General features: G+C 44.6%; 1 protein-coding gene across 1 annotated transcript in view; it reads right to left on the bottom strand.

Moving 5' to 3' along the window:
* Nucleotides 1-931: 931 nt before the first annotated feature.
* Nucleotides 932-22,073, bottom strand: part of ATRN (attractin) — a 207,655-nt gene continuing 186,513 nt past the window's right edge. The window contains exons 27-29 of the mRNA XM_089526395.1: nt 21,854-21,961; nt 9,435-9,549; nt 932-6,095 (exon numbers count right to left, since the gene is read on the bottom strand). Coding sequence (XP_089382521.1) covers nt 5,971-6,095; nt 9,435-9,549; nt 21,854-21,961 — 348 coding nt within the window. The 3' untranslated portion in view covers nt 932-5,970. The remainder of the gene's footprint in view (nt 6,096-9,434; nt 9,550-21,853; nt 21,962-22,073) is intronic.

Genomic DNA, 22,073 nt, shown 5'->3' with positions numbered 1-22,073 from the left:
AAGCTTCCCATGAAAAGGAGGTGTTTCAATAAACATTCAGCGTTGGCCTGTTGTTTAAGACCTCAATTACAGAATTATGGTTTTCTTTGGATATACACAGACATGCTTCTGGACTCTCGTCACTGCTGCCTTGACATATAAAAGATATTCCTCCCTGTCTTTGAGAAACAGGACTCAAGATACTCCGTTTCCACAGGGTCGCCTATTGGTTCCAACCCACCCACAGATCTGGGCAGGCAGTTCCACAACCAGGAACATCATGTTGCAGCATGAACACCCGGTTGCCATTCCAACCAAGGGACCAGAAAGCTGCTGCCGTCGCTAAGGCAGGATCACAGCAGGGTTCGGATTACAGTTTCACCCAACGGCTCTGTTTATGTTTATTTACAAGAATGAGGCAAGAGTCGAGAAAGCTGTTTTCTGTGAGGACTGGGGAGGAGGAATGCCAAAAGCACTTGGACCTCTTTCTTACTTTCAACAGCAGCCTCATGACGGCGGTGGCGAGGCAAACTCCCTTTTGAAAATATGTACATGGGAAACTACCTTACACTGAGTCAGACCCTCAATATTTGTACTAGCTGCAATGATTCCTCTAGGTTATGGGCATACCTTTAGCCCTTCCGTTTGGGACTATGGGATTCCTCAACGGTCTCCCATCCAAGTACTAACCAGACCTGACCCTGCATAGTTTCATAAATTCTATGAGCTTGGGCGCATTCAGGGTAATATAAAGCACTTTCAAATGCTTTGTAACATGCCACACACAATCTCAGAAAAATTTGCAATGACCCTGTAAGGCAGGGGTAGGCAACCTTTTTGAGCCGGGGGCCGGGCTGCTGTCCCTCAGACAACTGGGGGGCCGAAGCCAAAAAATAAATAATTAAATAATTTTTTTTAAAAAAAAAATTAAATAAATAAACCGGGATAAATGTACGATAAAATTTTCAAATGGAGGGTACTTTTTAAATAAAAAATGGAGGACACGCGAAAAAAATTGCTGATTTTTTTAAAAATGTTAAGATAAATGCATGTTTCTGAGGCTTCTATAGACAATTGCCCCACCATGCCCCTCGCGTGAGACGCCAAAGGCCCCGGCGGCAATCGGCGGCAGGACCGGGCTGGGGCCGGTCCCAAGGCCTTGCCGGGCCGCATCCGGCCCGCGGGCCGCAGGTTGCCTACCCCTGCTGTAAGGTAAGTCAGAACAATTCCCAAATTATAGAGGGGGGTTGGTCCTGAGGGAATGGTTTTTGATGCGGACTTGCCTAAAACCACATATTGATGAGTTCCTAGTAACAGCGAAATTAGATTCCTGATCTGCTAGCCCAGGCCCTTTGCCACAACACTAGCAGCCAAGGTCTTTCCTGAGCATGGCTTTTGTCGAAGCCCGACAGCAATTTTAAAAGTATACTAGAAACCAACTGAATATATTCTCACACATCAACAGTCTCTGTGGGGGAATTTTTTTTAATACAGTGTGCATGGTAACTAGAAGGAAACAGGTACCTGTCAAAAGGTGTTTTCACAGCCTGTCATTCTTTTGAACATTTGCAATTCGCCACCGTTGGGTACATTATTCATAGAGAAGATTCAGGAAGAAGGGGGGAAATCTGAGACATCAGCCAGAGAGCATAGACACTCAGGCCTTCACAACATAATACATTTTTGCCTTAAGGATCTGAGGGGCACGCTGGAGGCATCACCAGAGATACACCTCCCCTGGTTTAAAAATTTAAAAAAGCACTGGCTAGTAATTGTAGTAATCCAGAGCAAACTCATCCAAACAAATGTGTAACTGAAGGGAGAAATTTGGGGGAACTAAAACAATTGGACCCTTGTTATACGCTGGGGTTTGGTTCCAAGATCCCCCGTGAATAACAAAATCCATGGATGCTCAGGTGCCATTAAATATAATGACATAGCAAAATGGTGTCCCTTATAAAAAATGGAAAATCAAGGTTTGATATTTGAAATTTATACTTTTTTGAGCATTTTCAAACCATGGATGCTTGTATAAAAAATCTGTCTACAAAAAGGGCTGACTGTATCCACTCATCTCCAACTTAGTGGGATCCAAAACCTTACACACATACCCCAAAATTCAGATTCCCAAATCTCTCCTCTGTAAATGTAGCATCCCATCCTTCATGGGGAAAGAGTTGCTGCAAAACAAACAGGCTGGTGCATTTCATCCAACACAAAGATCTTTGGAGGGACATGTCTATTTCAATGTTTTCTCCTTCTCCCCCCAACACACAGGCAAATGTCACTGACTAAGGTGGCTTACTTGTGCAAGAGAGAGATCTCCGACACGCAGACACTATGAAGTCAAGCATGCAGTTCCTGTGGGGTGGGCCCTCCGTCTCCGCATCACAGCCTATCAGGTGTTTAAAGAGGTTGACAGCTTAAAAGCTCTGCAGCATCCACGCTCGGCATTTGCACAAGTTGTTAAAGACAATGCTCTGGCGCGTCTTAAAAATGCGCCCAAAAATACATTATATTCCCTTCCCCTCCCTCTGCTTTATAGATACAATAAACCTCCTGACATTCTGCACGCTGTTAAGACTTACGTACAAAGGTACTGTTATCTTTTTTCTTCTTTTATTGGCATATAATTCTGTTAAAGATAAGGGATAAGGTTTTTTTAAAAAACCTTTTTACTTCTCTGAGAAACTTATCAAAATACCATCCATTGATTATGTCAGCATGCTGGCTCAGCAGCATCCATTTGTTGGTTTGGCCAAGCTTCGGTCCCAACTGCCAGGGCTGACAAAGTGACCTTTGAAGATGGGGATGAAATTATTTGGCTGGGAGGTACGAGGAGAGCCTCCTCTTTCATCAACTGGGAGGCAGTTTCTGGGCTCGGGAGAGTAAACAGACACTCGAGGCCCTCTGAACTGAAGCCCTTCCAGAAACACACATCCCTTTCATGGTTTCAGCTTTTTATGGGTTCAATGGGTTTAATTTTGTCTTTTTGATTCTGTCTAAGGTGAGAGGGAAGCGGGTGGGGGGGGGGAGAGACATCTTAAACCCTTTCCCAGTCCCCCATCTTCCTCTGTCCCCAAAGGAAAATGGTATTGGTGGAGATGGAAGGGTTTCAGAGAAGAGTTACCAGATGGGGACCCCACACTCCCTCCCCCAATCTGGGCTCCTGGACCAGCTGCCAGCCCAGAAAAGGGCGCAGTGGACAGCTGGTGGCTGGCCTCATTCCCTACTTTGGCAGCACCCTTGCCTGAACCAGTCCTTCTAGCACAAGGATTGGGATTTTGAGCACCAGGGTTAGCACTGAATACCAGGGAAAAGGTGGCCAACTCTTTACAGACTAACTGAATTAAATCAGTGCCTTCCATAAGACAAATACCCTGCCCACCATGTCTCCCCTCAGCTTTCCGAGGACAATTTGATTTATGTGCAGCTTCAAAGAAACAAATCAGGGTGTTGAGGGTGGAAAAAATCCAATGAGATGCTACTTTAATTCATACATTTGCTCCAGTTCTGTGGGGTTCAACAGGTAGAAGGTTCATTCACAATTCTAATCAGGAAATCCAAAATGAGAGACCTTTGGTCACTCACAATTCATTTGTAATGAGATGAAACCGACGTGGTAATTCCAGTGGCACAACACCTTCCCTCCCCCCCAAACACACCCCAAGGACTTTAACTCCTTGGTTTTCCCCATTCTTCCCTTCCCACATGAAAGACAAATATTATACATTACTGCATTCAAAAATTAAAACTGGATGGAGAAGGCTTGGCTTCAAGAAGTATACATGATACTCAATAATTTCAAGACACCCCCCCCCAAAAGAAAACCCTGCATCTCTGTGGCAAGTTGTCCCTACCCATCAGATGAGGAGCACTTACTCCAAGCACTTGTGCATATTCTGTCAATGCTCCAGCACATAGGGGAAAAACTCCCAGGGCATGGAGTTGGTGGAAGAGAATGTAATGCCAACATGGCACTTGGGATGGCAAAGGCATACAATACTCAGTGCAATGGGCAGTTTTGTTCTCTAAGACTACTGCTGCCCTGATCTGCAGAGGACTACTCATGATCTCCTGTAGTTTGTGTAGCATCGGATCCTAGTTAGTGGGGTGGAAGCAAGACCACCATGAGAGGGGGATGCCTTTGCAGGAAACTGTAGTGCTTGCTATTGATCAGATCAAGCAAGTGCAACTGCAGGATGATTCTGACTTGAACTAACCAGCAAGCGAGACCTGGGTGGTGGAATGGGGTGGCATATACTGCCAGACAGTCATCAGCCATTCATTTGTGAAGTGTGGCATTTCCTGCCCCCTTTTGGAAACTGTCTTGCTTTCTTCCAAGCACAGATATGGACGTTTTGCAGAGGGAACTTAACAGGTGTTAAGAGGACGTGAAACCTGACTTAACAGCAACTTCAAACACGTATCAGTTCTGCAACCCTTGCTCTCTTTGGAGCAACAATAAATGCCAAGCTGACATTTCTTGCTATCCTCGAGGTTCCTGTTGCTGCCTGCTAATAAAAGCCAGTCTTTTTTGCTCATCTCAGTATACCATGCACAGTGCTGCAGTTTCTAGGATTTACCAAAGAAAATGGTGGTGGTCCTAGGTTCCCATTGGCATCCAAGGCTGGATCACCAAAGGGTCACCAAAGGCTAAAGAGGAAGGCTGCTTTGTAGCTCAGGAGCAGTTAATATTCTATTCAGGACACAAGCAAAAAGTAAAGCACCACATCTGCATCTGTTAGTCTCTTTTGGAGGAAATTAACACCCTGACATTGCAGAGAACTGATCTACAAGATCCTAATGAATGGAATTATTGATTGGCATTTGAAAACAAACTAACCAGTCAACAAGACTCTGAGCCACTACCAGGAGTACATCACCCTGTATAATGCAGAAAGTATCCTTCTCCCAGTGGCTGGGACTCCTTAAGTGGAGGAGCAAAAGAAAATGGTAGTGGGGAGGGTGGGATTCCAAAATGGGAAGCATCAATGCAACAGTGGCCCTGAATGGAAGCAGACACACAGTGTCAACTGACAATAAGACAGCCCTGCTACCAGATTCCATGCCTCTCCTGATCTCAACTCTGCTCCATCAACCTAAAATAGGCCAGCATCTTTTACGTTCTTCTCTGGCTGATGGACATAGCAAAAATGAAGGCCATGCACTGCCCAAGGTAAAAAAGGAATGAAGTTATGTAAGGACCGAACTCTGCCATCAATCTCACTTCCTAGATATATTGAAAATCTTGGGATACCTGTGCCTATATGCCTTCCACAAAAAAAGGACAAGGATTTTTAGGTGAAGCCAGATATATGGTATCCAAATAATTCATCTCGGAAGGTAATGTAGTCAGATGCAATGATAACAGAGCTGAAATCATAACCCCAGCCCAATGCATGCTTCATGTTTGGAAGAGAGCTCTAAATAAGACAGAAATAAATACAATGTTTATAACGTCAGGTTCCTGTGGAAAATTGAGTTAGCTTCTCCTTCAGTCCTGGGGTTTAAATTGCTGAGGGCAGAACATTATATTTATGTGCTGCATCTTTTCTTATACAACTTGGGGGAGTGAGAAATCTCAAGTACCCCAAAGCATTTTCCGCGTCTAAAAGCCGAGAACTTTTCATCTTCTCAGGGCTTGTTCCTACTAATGCCAACCTTCAGTGGTAGAGACGGATGCTTGACAGACTTGCAATGAATGGCCTTTAACTGGAAAAAGGGAGAGCAATCTTAAAAAACAAATGGAGTCATATGGGACAATGGGAGTGACAAGTCTGCGATGCAGCAGATGTCAAAAAAGCCAACAAAGATGGTTCCACTGCCAAGAGGAAGGGCAAGATGCTCCCGGTGCTTCAAGGTCTCCTTTGCGGCATGAACCTTGCAAGGGTTTTTTGTTGTTGTTGTTTTGTTTTTTGTCCTCCTCTTACTCCTCCCAGGTAATCCCTTGTTTTAAAACCCTAAAGAGGCAGTTCTGATGTCCATGCATCAAATACAGGTCCCAGGCTGGGCTGGAGGTTGCTGTTTGCGATTTCGTACCGCTCCCGATTTCTCTTTGTAGGCAATAGGCATTTGTTGTGAAATGTCCACCAAAGCACTGGCTACCGCAAGACCTGGAGCAAGAGAAAAAGTAGGGGGTCACAAAAGGAAGAAAGGGCAAGAAATCACACCTGAATGACACTCTGCTCCCAAACATCCTGCAAAATCAGACTGGTTAGAAAGAGATTTGCCATGTCCCAGTTTACATACCTTGGTCTTTTTGCTTGCAACTCTCTTAGATGAACATGGTGTCTCCCAGCAACTGAAGCTGGACCAAACATTGTCACTGACTGAGGAGGGACAGAACATTTCTAGAAACACAGCACTGTCCCCATGTGCAGAACAGCTCTAGTGTTTGCTTCCAATAGGAAGAACTAAAGTTGAGTACCTTCAATATGGGGTAACCCCACCTATGGAAATGCAACCTTGACAAAAACTACCCATTTACTTTTTTCCAGAGACAAAGCTCAGTGCTGAGGAAGAACTGACCTTCCCCCCGACCTGTCCTTGATCAGGTGAAAATATGACACTAGAATGAGATGCTCAGCGTGGCCTTTATAGTTCTTGGGGACAGTATCCTTCAGCTGATAGGTTGACAGTCCTGGCCTGGCCTTATCCAAAAAATGACCACATTCCAGGGATGGGGAAGGTAAGACCCTAAAACTTATTCTGTGTCCCTTCAATCTCACCTACAATATTTAGGGGGCAGATTTACTGCTCCCACAGTACCAAAACTGTACACAGCTGTGGCAGTTTGCCTTCCTTCACAAATCCTATCCCTCCAGCCCTAAGCCTACTGAAAATGGTGCCTGGGAGTGATGTGGTGTAACTTCTGGTGCATCACAATGGTACAACATGTGTGTGGAGGGGAGGCACAAAATGCCCCCCCGGCACAGTTGCCCACCCCCACCCAGCTAATGATGTTGTTTGCAAGTAACATGTTCATCCCTAGAATTGTTGCAATTACTTCTTTCCCCTCAAGAAACATAACTACTGCAGAACACAGGAAAATATCTCCATAACCTGAAAGGTATTTTAACATCACCAATGATATGGGAAGAGACACTACATGTACAGTTGCTTATGGAGTACATTCGTCCCTCCACATTTGCAGCTTTGACTTTTGCGGATTTGATTATTCATGGATTTTATTAATATGTTCTCTCTAGGAATATCTAGGTCCTCCAGCACAACTCTGTGGTCAACTTTAACCAAAAGTCACATTGAAGGCACTAGGGATTCCTAGCAAGAACAATCCACTAGGCATCTGTAGCTCCTCCAGTACATTTCTATGGTCAATGTCTGGCAGATGTTTTTTTAAATACCGCTTTTCCATATTGTTCAAAGAGGTGAACAGGACAAGAGAATACAACAATACAACAATACAATATATACATAACGATAAAACTGTGTAGAAAAATTACAAATACAATTTAAAAATTATTAAACCAAATCAAGCCAACTGAGCTGATGATCCAAATAGAAAATACATATGGGGGAACCACATGATATCATAACACATGGGGGAAAGCTTGATGGAAAAAAAGGTCTTAAGTTTCTTTTTTAAAAGATCCAGGGAGGTGATGAAGCGGAGCTCATCGGGAAGGGTGTTCCAAATTTTGGGGGCCGAGATAGAGAAGGCCCTTTGCGAGGTCAACGCATATTTTGCAGTCGGAACCCTGAGCAGGTTCTTCCCGGCTGACCTGAGTGTGCAAGGAGGATTATATGGGGAGAGGCGGTCCTCCAAGTAACCTGGGCCCAAGCCATTTAGGGCTTTATAGGTAATTCCCAACACCTTGTATTGCGCCCGGAAGCGAATGGGCAGCCAATGGAGATCTTGTAAGATGGGTGTTATGTGGTCAGCCCTGGAACAGCCAGTGACCAATCTCGCAGCCATATTCTGCACTAATTGAAGCTTCTGGGTTTGGTACAAGGGTTGCCCCATGTAGAGCGCATTACAGAAATCCAATCGAAAGGTTACCAGAGCATGTACCACAGTTTTGAGGTCCCCCCGGCCCAGGTAGGGTCGCAGCTGCCGTATCAGCCGAAGCTGATAACAGGTACTTCTGACCGTCGCATCCACCTGAGATGTCAATTGGAGCGACAAGTCCAGAAGCACCCCCAAGCTGCGAATAGAGTCCTTCATGGGGAGCGTGATCCCATTTAGGACAGGTGGAAAAATTTCACTACCAGGGCCCGGGCAGCCTATCACTAGTACTTCTGTTTTCTCTGGATTCAGACTGAGTTTGTTTTCCCTCATCCAGCCCATTACCGACTCCAAGCAGGCATTTAGAGGAGAGATGCCATCCCTAGTCACTGCATCAGTCGGAGACACAGAGGAGCATATCTGGGTGTCATCAGCGTATTGATAACACTGCGCCCCGTGTTGACCACAGAGTTGCCCTGCAGGACCTAGAGATTCCTAAAGAGATGTTCTCTCAGGCAAAAACATAGTGGGTTTTCCATACTCATGGGGGTCTTGTGTCCCAAACCCCAGCAAATGAGGAGGGACAAGTGTAAGTGTGTAGAAGTACACATTCCAAAAGAAGCTCCTCTGTACCAAGAAGAAATGTCCGAGTTTATAGTATACATCAGCTGTATGACTCCAGCACAGGGGTGGGCAAACTGTGGCACCAAGTGCCTCCAAGTGCAGCTTTTTTCAGGTTTGAGATTTGTTCCTTACAAAATGTGCATATGGCATTTTGTAAAGAAAATAATATTTTCTGTGCAGAAAATAATATAGCAGGACAGAAATATGTTTTGTGCAAACAAAATAACTTTTCTGTCCAGAAAACAATGTAATTAGACAGAAATATATTGTTTGAAAAAATGCTGTTTCCTGTACAGAAATGCTGGGGAGATGGTACACACACAAGTGAGTATTTTGCACACAAGTCCCCAACCAGAGAATTTTCTGCTCATAAAGCAGCATTTTCTGTGCAGGAATATTATTTTTTGTCCAGAAAGTGCTGCTTTCTGCACAGAAAAATACTGCTCCTCCCCAGAGAAGAATTAGCATGCGAAATTTGGGTAGAATAAGTTTTGAACTGCACATAGTACAGTTTTTGAAGACTTTCTCAGGGTGGAAAGAAATTTGCTAACATTACTTGTTTCCTTTAGGAATGAAATTAGCAAAGAATTAGCCAAGGGATCCATAGAGGGGGTCAAGAGAAAAAAGGTAATGTGATCTCTTACGCACTTGAGGACTGTGAAAGGATAGTAATAGTACTTACATTTCTATACCACTGATTAGTGAACTAGCACTCCCTACGCAGCTTACAATGTGTAAGTCAATTGCCCCCAGTGTACTCATTTCACTGACCTACAAAAGGATGGAAGGCTGAGTCAACCTTGGAGCCCCTGGGATCGAACTCACAACATTGTGGCTGCAGAAAGGATAAGTGGTTGCTTACCTGATTGCCCCGGTGGAGGGATTCCTCCCAGGCCTCTTGGCAACCTCACAAATACTGACAGAACTGCTGCTTTGTTGCCAAAACATGGCTCCAACGCAATGGGTTTGGGGACCGTCTGCCGTAGACAAAAAGAAGAAATTCAAGTGAGAAGAGTTACATGGACAGCTACTATTTTAACTCAAAATAAGGAATCTCAAGGCCCCATGTTTTAAAGCACATCAAAGTTTCAGATTATGTCTGTCTTTCAGCTCACATCACAGTTCTTTGGTCCTCCACTATATGTCATTCTGGCTTTCTCGTAGAAATTTCTAACTCGTGTCAAGTAGGACTAACCCACCATTGAAAAGGTAAGAAAATAAAGCACTAGGTCTTCTCAACGATATTTCATTTTGATAGATCAGCAGCTCATTTTAATGGGCCATGTAATTAAATCGAAAAAGTATGATGGCTCTGTACTTCAACATCCATTAAAAGTAGCAGCATGCTTTCTGCAGAAAGTTGCCAAGAGCAACCCTTGTGACTTAAACTTGGAGCTTTGTGAAAGCAAACTAGGTATCCTTAGTGGCTGGTAGCTTTCTGCTTATTATTAAGGTTCAGCTTCAGCTTTTTATGCTCTCTCAAACGAAGCAAGGATTGCTTATTTCATTAGACATGACACCGTAATACGTTACTTTCAGTCCAGACAAATGATCAAACTAGTTAGGAGGAAAATGTTAGATCAAAGTGGGAAACGATACTGTTTTTGTGTGCCTTGAAGTCATTTTCGACTTATGATGACCTAAGGCAAGTCTACTACAGGTTTTCTTGGCAAGATTTGTTCAGAAGAGGTTTGCCTTTGCTATATCCTCTGAGGGGGAGAGACAGTGATTTGTCCAAGTTCACCCAGTGAATTTCCATGGCTGAATGGAGATTTGAACCCATAGTCATAGTCCAACGATCAAACCACTGCACCACGCTGGCTCTCAAAGGAAAGTTACCATTAAGTTAACTAATGTCTAACAAACAAAATGGTGACAAAGAGCAAAACTGAAATTAGTACTTTTTATACATCTCTAGTATTAAATGGGTAACAAAGGCGCTGATGGATTAGTCTTCAGTGAAGTTATTTTATTGTCTACTATAAGAAGGCTGGTATTTTACAACCACCTTTGTCCTGGAGCTGCCACTTCCCATAGAGTTGCTAAGGTTCAAAATAATTCTTTTCTTACAAAAAAAATCAGCGGAGAACAAACTTGCACCATATATTCTGCTGGAACTCAATTACTAGAACTAATGGACTCAGTGCCAGGCAACTCCAAGTAATACATTGCCCGTGGTGGCTTCCAGCTTGCCAGCAAAATGAAACCATGAGAGTGTGTGTGTGTGTGTGTTCTTTTAAGAGTTGATTCAATACAAGGTATATTCCACTTTAAGGAAACGGGGTGTTTGCAATTTAATGAACCCAATCATCCACTGGTGTTGAGTTTCCCCAACATACAAATTGCATTTCCAGCTGTTTGCAAAAATAACATATAGGAATGGCACAAAAGGGCCAAAGGACAAACAAAAAAGAAAGGAGTGGAGAGAAAGCAAGACAATCAAATAGCAACTTACAACAAATTTAAGTTTAATATGTTATTTCTCTTATATATATTTTACTGGCATTTCACCCATCAATTAAAAATATTGCTAGTCAAAGAAGCTTCTGGACTGACAGGAGCTAAACCTCTCCTGCAAAAAAGTGGACAGAAACTATTTCCAGTGGTCAACCCAGCTATATATGTTCATTGGTACTTAGGCTGTAAGCATTACTCTTCCATTCTTGTTCTTGGAGTAAGTTAGGAATGCACTTTGCTCTCTCCCATTGGAGATACCAAAGACGCATCTAAACTGTAACTCTGGTTGTCTTGCACATACTCCAGCTGCTGTGTGTTTTTAACCCAGGAGTGGGAATCGCATGTGCCTCTTGACACTGCTGAACTACAATTTCCAGCATTCTTCAGCATTGGCTAGACTGGCTAAGGTTGCTGGTAGTGGCAGTTCAACACTATCCAGAGAGCCACACACCTCTGTCTTAATACAAGAGCTGTTACTGTGCAGTTATGGCAGCCCCCACTCAAGTTGCCCACTCAAAGGGCCAACAGATTGAAGGATATAGCCAAGTTGGAAGAAGTTCAGAGAAGGCTAACAAGAATAAGAGGCGTGGAGAACAAAACTGACAAGGAAAAGCTGAGAGAGCTGGGCATGTTCAGCCTGGTGAAGAGAAGACTGAGGGAGTACATGATTGTCCTCCTTAAATATCTAAAGGGCTGTCACAGAGAGGAGGAGACAGGTTTGTTCCCTGCTGTCTCAGACCAAAAAACCAGGTCTAGTGATTTGAAGTTACAGGATAAAGGATTTCAGTTGTACACTAGCAGAATCTTCTTGATAGTAAGGCAGTAGACAGCTAGCTGTTCATCAATGGACCTCATCACCTGGAGAGGTGACGGCGTCTCTTTCTCTGGAAATCTTCTGGGGATTCTTTAGCTGGATTTTTTGCATTGTCAAGGGTGTTGGACTCTGAATATGGTGCCCTTTCCAACTCTATGAGTCTATCTCTCTTTCCTTTCCTTTCTCCCTAAGAACAGAGAGCTCAGCTCCAATGCTACCAAACAAGCTCTTCTGGAGCAATGCCCGGCCAGCTTTTCTGTTACGTCAGATGGTGTGTCTGGCACCTCTCTTCCTTTTTGGCTGCTATTTTACAGTTCAACATACGTGCCGAGATACTCAAGGCAAAACTCTGGTTCCCCCCTCCATGACTTCTGTTCACAAAAATTCACCACATGATAAAGCCTAAAGATTAATAAACACATTATTCATCCAAATAGAAAGAAACTGCAGGCTCCAGCAAGGACATCTATAATTAGTTTAAGAACTATAATCAGGACTACTTAGGTTTCATAAATCACTGTATTTAAAAGTCAAGTGGCAGGCAGGCCTACACTCTGTTTAGAAAGACCAAACAGAACACTGGGTCTGGTATCCCCAGAAATCCTCATCCGCACTCATCTTCCACAACCACCTTCAATAATTCCATCCTACAATCCTGGGGAAAGGTCCATTTGCATTTTGGTCTCATCAAAGGTCTCTGGAGAACAACAGTCTTCACTTGCTGTTGTTGCTAGTAACTGGTACTTAGTTGCAACATTGAAGAGCAGACCTTGGAGGCACATCAGGTTAAACAGCTTAGGTTAGACAGTAAAAGTCAAATTCATGGAGGTGATTTCTTGATGGTTGTTCACCATGAGAATGCAGTGATGCCTCTCAGAGGCACTGGCCATTCAGCCTGCTAGCTTCTTTTGCCATTCTCTCTCTGACCAGTGATGGGAGATAACAGCATTTGAAAGACAATGGGTGGGTCTGCACTGACCAGAATACTCTGGGCTGCCCCCAAAGTATTTTGGCTCTGAAGCTGCCCTGACTTCCCCAGTTGCTTGTGCAGTCTACAGCAATGGTGGGCGGCAGTCAATATAGCCTGCCTCTGTGCTGTCCGCCTCCACTGCAAGTCATTACCTCTGAAGCCATAAATGAGGTGACAAGAGTTGATCAAGTAGCAGCTGCATTGAGCTGCTTATCTATAAATTCCTAGCCCTGGCCTCCAGGAGTTGTCAGAGATGATCTGACCTACCTGTTGCAGTCAGACTGTGGTCTGAGATGTTTTGTAGATTGTGTGTGTTGTATGCCTTCAAGTCGTTTCCGACTTACGATGACCCTAAGGTGAACCTATCATGGGGATTTTTTTGGCAAGAGTTGTTCAAAGGAGGTTTACCATGGCCTTCCCTTGAGGCTGAGAATATGTGACTTTCCCAAGGTTACCCAGTGAGTTTCATGGCCAAGCAGGTAATTAAGCCCTGGTCTCCAGAGTCACAGTCCAACACTCGAACCACTACACCAGGCTGGGTCTCATCATGAGCTACTTAGTAAAATATTAGAATAAGTTATGGGATTCCTTCAGCAACATATTCCCAGTCTTTTCTATAAGATTTAACCAGGCTCTTTCTTAGTCTCATCACACTTCTGAACACAAAAAATTCTTTAACTGAAGGCATGGGCTGAAATCATAGTGGGAGGGACATCAAGAGATCAGGCCAGGAACTCTTTGGTTCCACCTGCCACACAAGGTATTTTTTTTCAACCAAGAAAGCAAGCATCCACTAACTCCATGGATTCCTCCCCCAGCCTAGCAAGAAATGATTCATTAAAGAAAAAAAACAGGTTTATTTCTTCCTGTTGTTCCTGCAACCAAGCAGCCTTTTAGAAGAAAGTGAAATTTTAGCGGAGCTAATCCGTTTTGCATACCTCTTCTGCCTGCCTAATCTCTAGCCATCCCCCTGCCAGGTGTTCAAAGGGCAACACGTCTGCTTCCTATGGATTCAAAAGCAAGGGGATGCTGAGAGAAGTCGCAAAGGGAAAGAGAGAGATGCCAAAAGCAGGTTGCTTGGTTTTGCACCCAGGTTCCTGTGTAGGAGAATCTAGGAGCAGACAGCTTAACCTCTGCCCATGGGCAATGCTTGTGCCTAGTGAACTGCCACCCACAGCTGTTGCAGATAGAATCAAAAACAATACTACAGAGGGAGGGGTATTTTGTTCTTGTTAAGGAGAGATCCATCATTTCCAATTCCCCCAGTCTGAAATGCCATATGTTTCAGTCAAGGTCAGCCCAGGAGTGTTTGAACTTGAGCTTGGGTTCATACTGTCTTGGAGTGAGATCTCACCCATCATCACTAATGCTGCCTGCCACTGAGAGATCCTGTCCCTCATCTCTGAATCCACAGGGCTGGAGCAAGAAAGCTTCAAACACAGCCTAGAGAGTGAAGTCGAAGGCTTTCATGGCCAGCGTCCATAGTTTTTGGTGATTTTTTTCAGGCTATGTGGGCATGTTCTATTAGAGTTTATTCCTGATGTTTCGCCAGCATCTGTGGCTGGCATCTTCAGAGAATGCTGGCATAGAAAAGAGTTGGGTGTATACACACACACACACACACACACACACACACACACACACACACACACTGTGTGACCCTGTGTCATAATCTGTGTATTGTTCTGTTGTTGATGGTCCAGGCCTCAGTGTGGGAGGATATGCAAAGAGGATTAGTGCCTAGAGATGTTACCATTTGGACGACAACTACCAGACCTATTTGCCTCAAAAAACCCAGCATGGTCAACAGTGGTTCTCATCACAAGCCCTCCCCACATTCACTTCTGGACTCCAGTACCCTGGAGAACTAGCTATCCCAGGAAAGCAAGGTGACCAGATGTCTGCCTTTACCAGAACATGTCCTCCATTTCAACCTTCTGTCCAGAAGGAATTTCAAAATGTCCCCCATTTTATGCATAAATAAGGCCCGTTACAAACGGGTCCGTATTAGGGTTAGAAAGGGGCGTCCCTTCCGGACGCCCCTAACCCTAATACGGACCGAGTCCGTACAAAATGGCGGCGCCTCTTCCACACGGGGGCCGCCATCTTTACGTAGCGGATGCGCTGCGTCCATACATCGCACAGCGCATATGACGCTGTGAGTGCGCCATTGGCGCCTCGCGGCGTCATATCCGCGCCGCAAAAAGAAGTGCCATTTTGGGGCTTCTTTTTGCTCCGCGAGGGAGCCACGTAGTTTGGCTGGTGCGGCTCCCTCGCGGAGCAACCGGCAGCGGCGCGAGACTGCCCATTCTGGGCGGTCTGTAACGCGCCCATGACACCCACTGAGTAACACTATGTTTTCTATTCCCCTTCCAATAAATTGGTCTACAGCCTGTCCCTGCTGCAAATAAGGGCAGAGGATGGATCCTTCTAAAGTTCTTTTTTCCTAGGAGCAGCAGCACAAAGGATTTGCCCCCAGAGCTGCAGGCATTTGTTTCTGGGAGGAGAAAGGGATAGCAAACATGTTAGAAATGGGCTGCTTGAGGACACAATGCAAATTTTGAAATATTTCCCCCTTAATTTCAACACAATGAAATAATAAAAAGAATATAGTCATCCCTCCAGATCCATGGATTTTTTATTCCACAGATTCAAACATCCACTTTCTAAAATGAAAACCTTGATTTTGCCATTTTATATAAGGGACACCATTTTACTACCCATTGCATTTAATGTGACTTGAATATTCACGGATTTTGGTATCCACGAGAGGTCTGGAACCAAATCCCAGCGGACACCAAGGGTCCACTGTAATTTAAATGTAGATTCAGTCAATAATTCGTTGTAATGTAGAAAAGTAGAATTTTAAGCCTTTGTCTTGCTCAAAGTTCTATAAGTATATTGGTACCCAACAAGACATTTTAGTGAAGATGAACTTCAGAAAAATATGGTTGAGTACATATAAACATGGTTGAGCCAGCATGGAGTAGTGGTTTGAGCATTAGACAATGACTCTGGAGATCAAGGTTCAATTCCCAGCTCGATCATGAAACCCAATTGGTGGCCTTAGGCAAGTCACACTTTCTCAGCCTCAAAGGAAGGCAATGACAAACCTCTGAGCAAATCTTCCCAAGTAAACCCTATGATAAGTTCGCCTTAGGGTTGCCAAGTCGGAAATTACTTGGAAGCACACAAGACCTGTAAATAAACCATTTACAGCTGTAAATAAACCAAAATTTATATGTATATTAGTGTTTTAGCCTTTGTTTTACAATGTCCAACATGTTCCTGAATGTCTTACATTTTGTGATGCCTTGTACTCCTTTCTGGTTATCTGGTCACCCTGCTTGAGAGGGACACCACTGTGGCAGTAAACGTAGGTGTTTGGAAAGAGGTACCGTAGACAAAAAATGCATCCAGAAAGAAGAAATATAGGAATAAGGATGGGGAGTGGGGAGAGGCTTGACTTCCATCCTTGGCTCTCATCTTATCATTAATAAAGGAAAGGTGAAAGAATCTAGGTGACCACAGGCGATGGGGGAGACTGTAAATGCTATACTACTTTCAACTCTATAACTCCATGACAAATGCTACTGGAAATGTATTTTTATTTCTTCTTTCTTTTCAAAGATTTCTACCTATGGGTGAGGGCGGGGGAGCCGAGAGAAGAAACCAACACACTACGCAGAGTACCTTAAACCCTCCACTAATCTCAGATCAAAACCTGTTCATTCAAAGCAGACAAAGATAAAAGCACTTTCAAACGCAGACCAACATTTCTTCTCAGAGCAAGTGGATGAAGGAAGCTGAGCTCTAAATCTGATTCCAAGTACTACTGCCGAAGAAGCGGCATTTCACAGGTAACTAATGACAAAACAAGCTGATAAGATTTAAAGTTCATTTGCTACATGTGCCCGTGTGAAGCAAAAGGCTGGCAGAGGCGTCCGCTGTGAACCAAAAATGGCTGCCCACGGGACGGCTGAAAAGCAAGGGAGCCAGGGCACCATCTTTGAAAGCTCAGAGTCCCCTGTTGGCTCAGCAATACGTCATCCCAACTGGGTAAACAGCTCACTCTCTCCTCCTCCTTACACACCACAGGAAATGTATTAATTGGGAATGTGGTTTTAAAATGAGTCCAGCTGCAAGACATCAGCCTAGGTTGGAATTAGTTTAATCTGGCCTGCCAGTTGGCCATGCTCAAAAGGAAGCAAAAAACCCTCACTGATATCAAACCATCTATTTTCTCCTGTTTGGTAGGCCACCAATAAGTCATGTCAAGCGGTGGTGAGTAGCGGGCACAATCTCTGCAAAGCAAACAGCTGGATCCAGTGGTTCTAGTGGATGTGAAGGGTAACAGAGATCAGCAGACAAGCTGGACAGTAGACAGACAAATCTGGGAAGCACAGATAAGACACTTTTCCTATGTCATCTGTTAATGAATAAGGCATAGCAGTCTGAAGGCTGAACTATGACTCTGGAGACCAGGGTTCAATTCCCAGCTTGGCCATGAAACCCACTGGGTGACCTAGGATGAGTCCCATGCTCTCACCCTCATGGGAAGGCAATGGCAAACCTCTTCTGAACAAATCATGTCCAGAAAACCCCTGGATAGGTTTGTCGTAGAGTTGCCATAAGTCTGGAACAACTTGAGAGTGCACAATAACCTGACTTTCAGAGTTCCATCCACTGGTCTGAGGGACAGCGTGGCAAAACATTAATATTGATGGACTGCAATAGCCAATTGTCATCAGATTAGAGCTAGCACAGTCTCCTCCTTACCAGTGACCCTGATGGGGCTGCAAGCAAGAAACTGGCCCCAGTTCTCTGTTTGAGAACTGGGGTGCCCAAGAGACAAGAAACACCATTGTGACAAAACTGGAGTGGGGGTGATGAGAAGGCTTATTTTGGCTGTTGTTACTCCTTGCAATTTCCAAGCTTACATAACAGCGGTGGTGCAATCAAGCTACCTAATTTTCACATGACAGTGCCTGTCTGTTCCTTTGATTGTCCTTTACACAAAGTTCTTTTCAAATGAAAAATAGGATGTGAGAAGCAACCTGTGGGGAGGGACCAGAGAAACAGGATATCCAAATTGTGTCCTCCTCTCACTATGTAGTGTGCAATAAACACATCAAATTAAACCACGTTGCCTCTTTGCACCTACTGTGTGATACTGCACTTTGGGTAGACTACTCTGGGTTATATGCTGAAGTAGGTGCCCTCCCCTGCTTCCTCCAGCTTATCAAATAAGCAAAAGGAAAGCAGTGGACAAGGGAGGCAGAGGCTTGGGAAGAGATGAGTTTGGTCCTTTTGTTTCCCTGAGATGAACGATGACTGGCACATCATCTCCTCACCCCCTGCAGTCAAAGTCACTTCAGTTTAAATCACTGATTCTGCCCAAAGGGGGGGATCCAACTTGAGAAGAGAATTTTAATAGCTTGTACATTCCTGAACTCCCTAACCCTGTTTCGTATTCAGAACAAGGGGCTGTCTGTTTCCATATTAATGACGAACATATGCCCAGTTTTCACAGCTTCCTGGTTCAGGAAGAAAAGGGCGCAGAGAAAAAAGTGGCAGCTTGTCAAATGATTCCCCAGAAGGAAGAAGAGAACGGAGGCAATGGCAGCAAGAGGGAATGCATAAAGCAAAGAGGGAGGGAAGGAGCACCACTGAAACATGCCTTGGTAAGGTGAATCTCTAGGTGAGAGTGGTAATGCCCCCAGAGAGCAAGCCATGTTTAACTGAGCAAGGCTCAAAGGATTGAGCACCCTGGCCCTAGAGGACAGGCTCTCTGTAAACCAGGGACATTGTATGGAAGAAATCAATTTGCATTTCAGGGAGTGGTGCAGTTCCAACCTCTTATCCCCTTGTCCAGAACTGGTGCTAGTCCTCTTGCCTCTCTCAGAGCCAAAGGAATGGCAACAGAGGAACAACAACAGAAAAGGATATAGAACAGGATTTGCCAAAGTTTGGTGCTTCAGATATTTTGGACTTCAGCTCCTAGCATTCCTGACTATTGATCAAGCTGGCTGGGCTTTCTGGACGCTAATGTCCAAAACATCGAGAGGATCAAAGTTTGGGACACACTGTAATAAGACCTAACTCACAAAAAATAGTAGAAAACACAACAGAGAGAGTTAGGATATAAAGATAAGATATAAATATAAAGTATAAAAATAAATATATAAATGTGCAGCAAGACATTAAAAGATATAATAAATCAATCAAATAATACTTTCCCCCATTTTTTTTTTAAAAAATACAAAGTCCAGTCATATAAACAGCAATAATTGTGAAGGTCCGTAAGTCAGAAATCAATAACTGAAGGAGAGTAGATGGCCAACGTTCTTGGCAAGATTTCATTCAAGCAGAGGCCAGACATGTTTCAACCTGTGGTTTTCCTCAGTGGCCAGTTAACTTCTTATATTTTTTAGTTCTTTCCACCAGAACAAGGCTAACACATTGGTGTAAATTCTCACAGAATATTATGCCTCTTCTCTTTGACTACTCACAGCCATGGAGACCACCAGCTCTCCTGGCCCTGAAAATTGCTTCTGTGTTGGTACTTTCCTCCCTCTTCTGCCCCATGCCATTTCTTGCAACCTGTTGGCAGCTGTTCATCCTCAGACAACTAGAAAAATGGTAAATGCCTTTCCCCAGCAGCCTGAATTGGTTGCAGTGGAGTTGTTGGGGGAGAGCTGTCTAAAGTCAGCACTCTGCAGCTAAGTGTGAGCACCCTTTCCCTGTAGATCGGAGAACTCTAGCAGGTGATGGAATGAAGGCAACTTACTGTCTCACTAAATGAGTGGTAACTGGGGCAAAATACATTCCCTCATATCTTTTAACCCCTTTCTTGCATTTGTATCTCTGTCTTCCAGCAGGAAGCCTAGAGCAATGCCTCTAAATCAACTGACAATCTGAGGCAACTTGCACTGACACCAACCTATGCAAAGTTACTTTTATGAGTACGTAAGGAACTACAATTTCTTTATTTGGTGAGGGCTTGGAGCTCAGTGGCAGAGCACATGATTTGTATACAGAAGAACCAGGTCCTGGGTAAGATTCTAGGGAAATCAAAAGGATGATTGCTTAGCACACATTATTTTCTTCTTTTGTTGGTGGTTCCTTGGCAAATACCCAGCTTACTCACCCAAAGCCCTCTCCAGAAACATAAAAGCACCATGGTTGTTGAGAACAGTCTGCCTATTGGTGTCAGCTATGGGCAAGGACATCCCTCTGTGTCTCCTTAAAAACCACAGAATTATAGAGCTGGAATGGACTGCAATGGCCATTGAAACCAACCCTGACAGGAAATCTACAGCTAAAGAACCTCTGAGATGAGGCCTAAAAACTTTCAGTGAAGGAGAGTCCATTTCTTTCTTATGGAGCCAGTTTCACTGTTCAACAGCTCTAATAGTTGGGAAATTCTTCCTAATGTTTAGGTGGAATCTCTTTTCCCATTATTTGAATACTCTAGTTCTTGTCCTAGTCTCTGGAGCAGCAGAAAACAAGTTTACTCCATCTTGCAGGGTCCATTTTACCTCCTGCCACTCCAGCACTGCATGAAAGCACAGCACAGGCTGATTTCTTCCAAGGATTTTGGAAGCAAAGCAGGGTAAGCCCTGGTTAGTACTTCGATGGGAGACCACCAATGAATAACAGGTGCTGGAGGCAGGGTTGCCATATCCCGCCTGGGGGTGGGACTTTCCTGGTTTGGGGTGTGGCCACACAGTCCCGCCCCAGTTTGGCCCCGCCCCCCGGGACCCCCCACCCCCCACCGACGCCAGGCAGGGAAAAGAGCCTCGCCTCAGCAAGGCTTGTTCCCTGCTTGGCCTCCTCCGCCGGCCAGGGAGGCGGCCTGGGAGGGCCAGGGGAAAGGGTCTCGCCTCGGCAAGGCCCTTTTCCCCTCCCTTGCCGCTTTCCCCGCCGGCCACAGAGGCTTCAAGGCAGGGACGAAGGGTCTCGCCTCGGGGAGACCCTTTTCTCCCTGCCTTGAAGCTTCCTCCTCCGGCCAGGGAGGCTTCAAGGCAGGGGAAAGAGCCTTTCTTCTTCTTTCTCCTCCTCCTCTTCTTCTGTCTCCTCTCCTCCTCCTCTTCTTCTCCACCTCATCCTTCCCCTCTTCCTCCCCTTTTTCTTCCTCTACTTCCTCTTCTTCCTCCTCCTCCTTTACCCCCCCTTCTCCTCCTCTTCTTCCTCCTTTTCTTCTTCTCCGCTTCCTCCTCCTCTGCTTCTTCCACTCTTCCTCCTCTTCTGGTTTTTGGCCAGAAAGGGAAGCACATTTCTGCCATCTGTCTAGGAATAATGCCAAATGTCCTCCATTTTTATCATGCCTAAGAAACATGCATTTATATGAATTTTTTTTTAAAAAACCACCAATTTTTTGCGTCTCCTCCATTTTAAAAAATGTGTCCTCCATTTGAATATTTTGTCCTACATTTGTCCCAGTTTGGAGGTCCTGACTTATGGCAACCCTAGCTGGAGGCTATATTTCAGAGGAAGGAACTGGCAAAACCACTTCTCAGTATTCCCTGCCAAAGAAAGCCCTATGAAATCCATGGGCTCACCAGAAGTTGACAAAGGACTTGAAGGCGCATGCACGCACACATCAAGGCAACACCTTTTTTGTCGTGAATCCAAGACTTGCCGAATGCTTCACCAATTAGTCTTCTCCCCTCCACACTTGAAAGACTTAGCAAAGACGGTTTTATTAGCAGCACCTACAGCTATTTCCAGCCAACTGTTCTGCTGTATTAAACTGTATCCTCCTTGATTACAAGGCATAAAAAATCTTTTTAAAAAGAACTGCAACTTTTATTTAAACCAACATAACCTGAAAGATGCAACCAAGCAGCCTGGAGAAAGAAAATTAGATCAAAAACAAGGCCCTGCTGGGTTTTTCAAATGTTTACGACTTCTTTGCAGCTAGGCATCTCCTACTATTTGGCTCCCTCCTCCCCACCCCATCCCTCGGTCATGTGAAGCAACGCAGCACCCATGAATATTAATTACAAAAATGGCCCCCCTACGGAAGACCCCTCACCTTAACGCTCCCTCCAATGAGATCTGGCGGTTCTTCGTCCGTTTCTAAGGCAACGTTGATGGAGGCAAAGGGACGACTGGCCATCTGCTGCATCTCCCGGAGTAGTTGCTGGTGAATAAATGCAGGGATGTTAATACAGTGCCCCGGACATATTCAAGGGTCATCGACATTCATGAGGTTTTTATACAAATAAGAGGAAAACATGAGTAGTAACCAGCCT

Source organism: Sceloporus occidentalis, unplaced genomic scaffold, assembly GCF_023333645.1.
Source record: "Sceloporus occidentalis isolate IW3139 unplaced genomic scaffold, rSceOcc1.0.p SCAF_5, whole genome shotgun sequence".
Classification (NCBI taxonomy): Eukaryota; Metazoa; Chordata; class Lepidosauria; order Squamata; family Phrynosomatidae; genus Sceloporus; species Sceloporus occidentalis.
The sequence above is the reverse complement of the archived record's forward strand: the minus strand, read 5'-3'. Positions and strand labels throughout refer to the sequence as shown.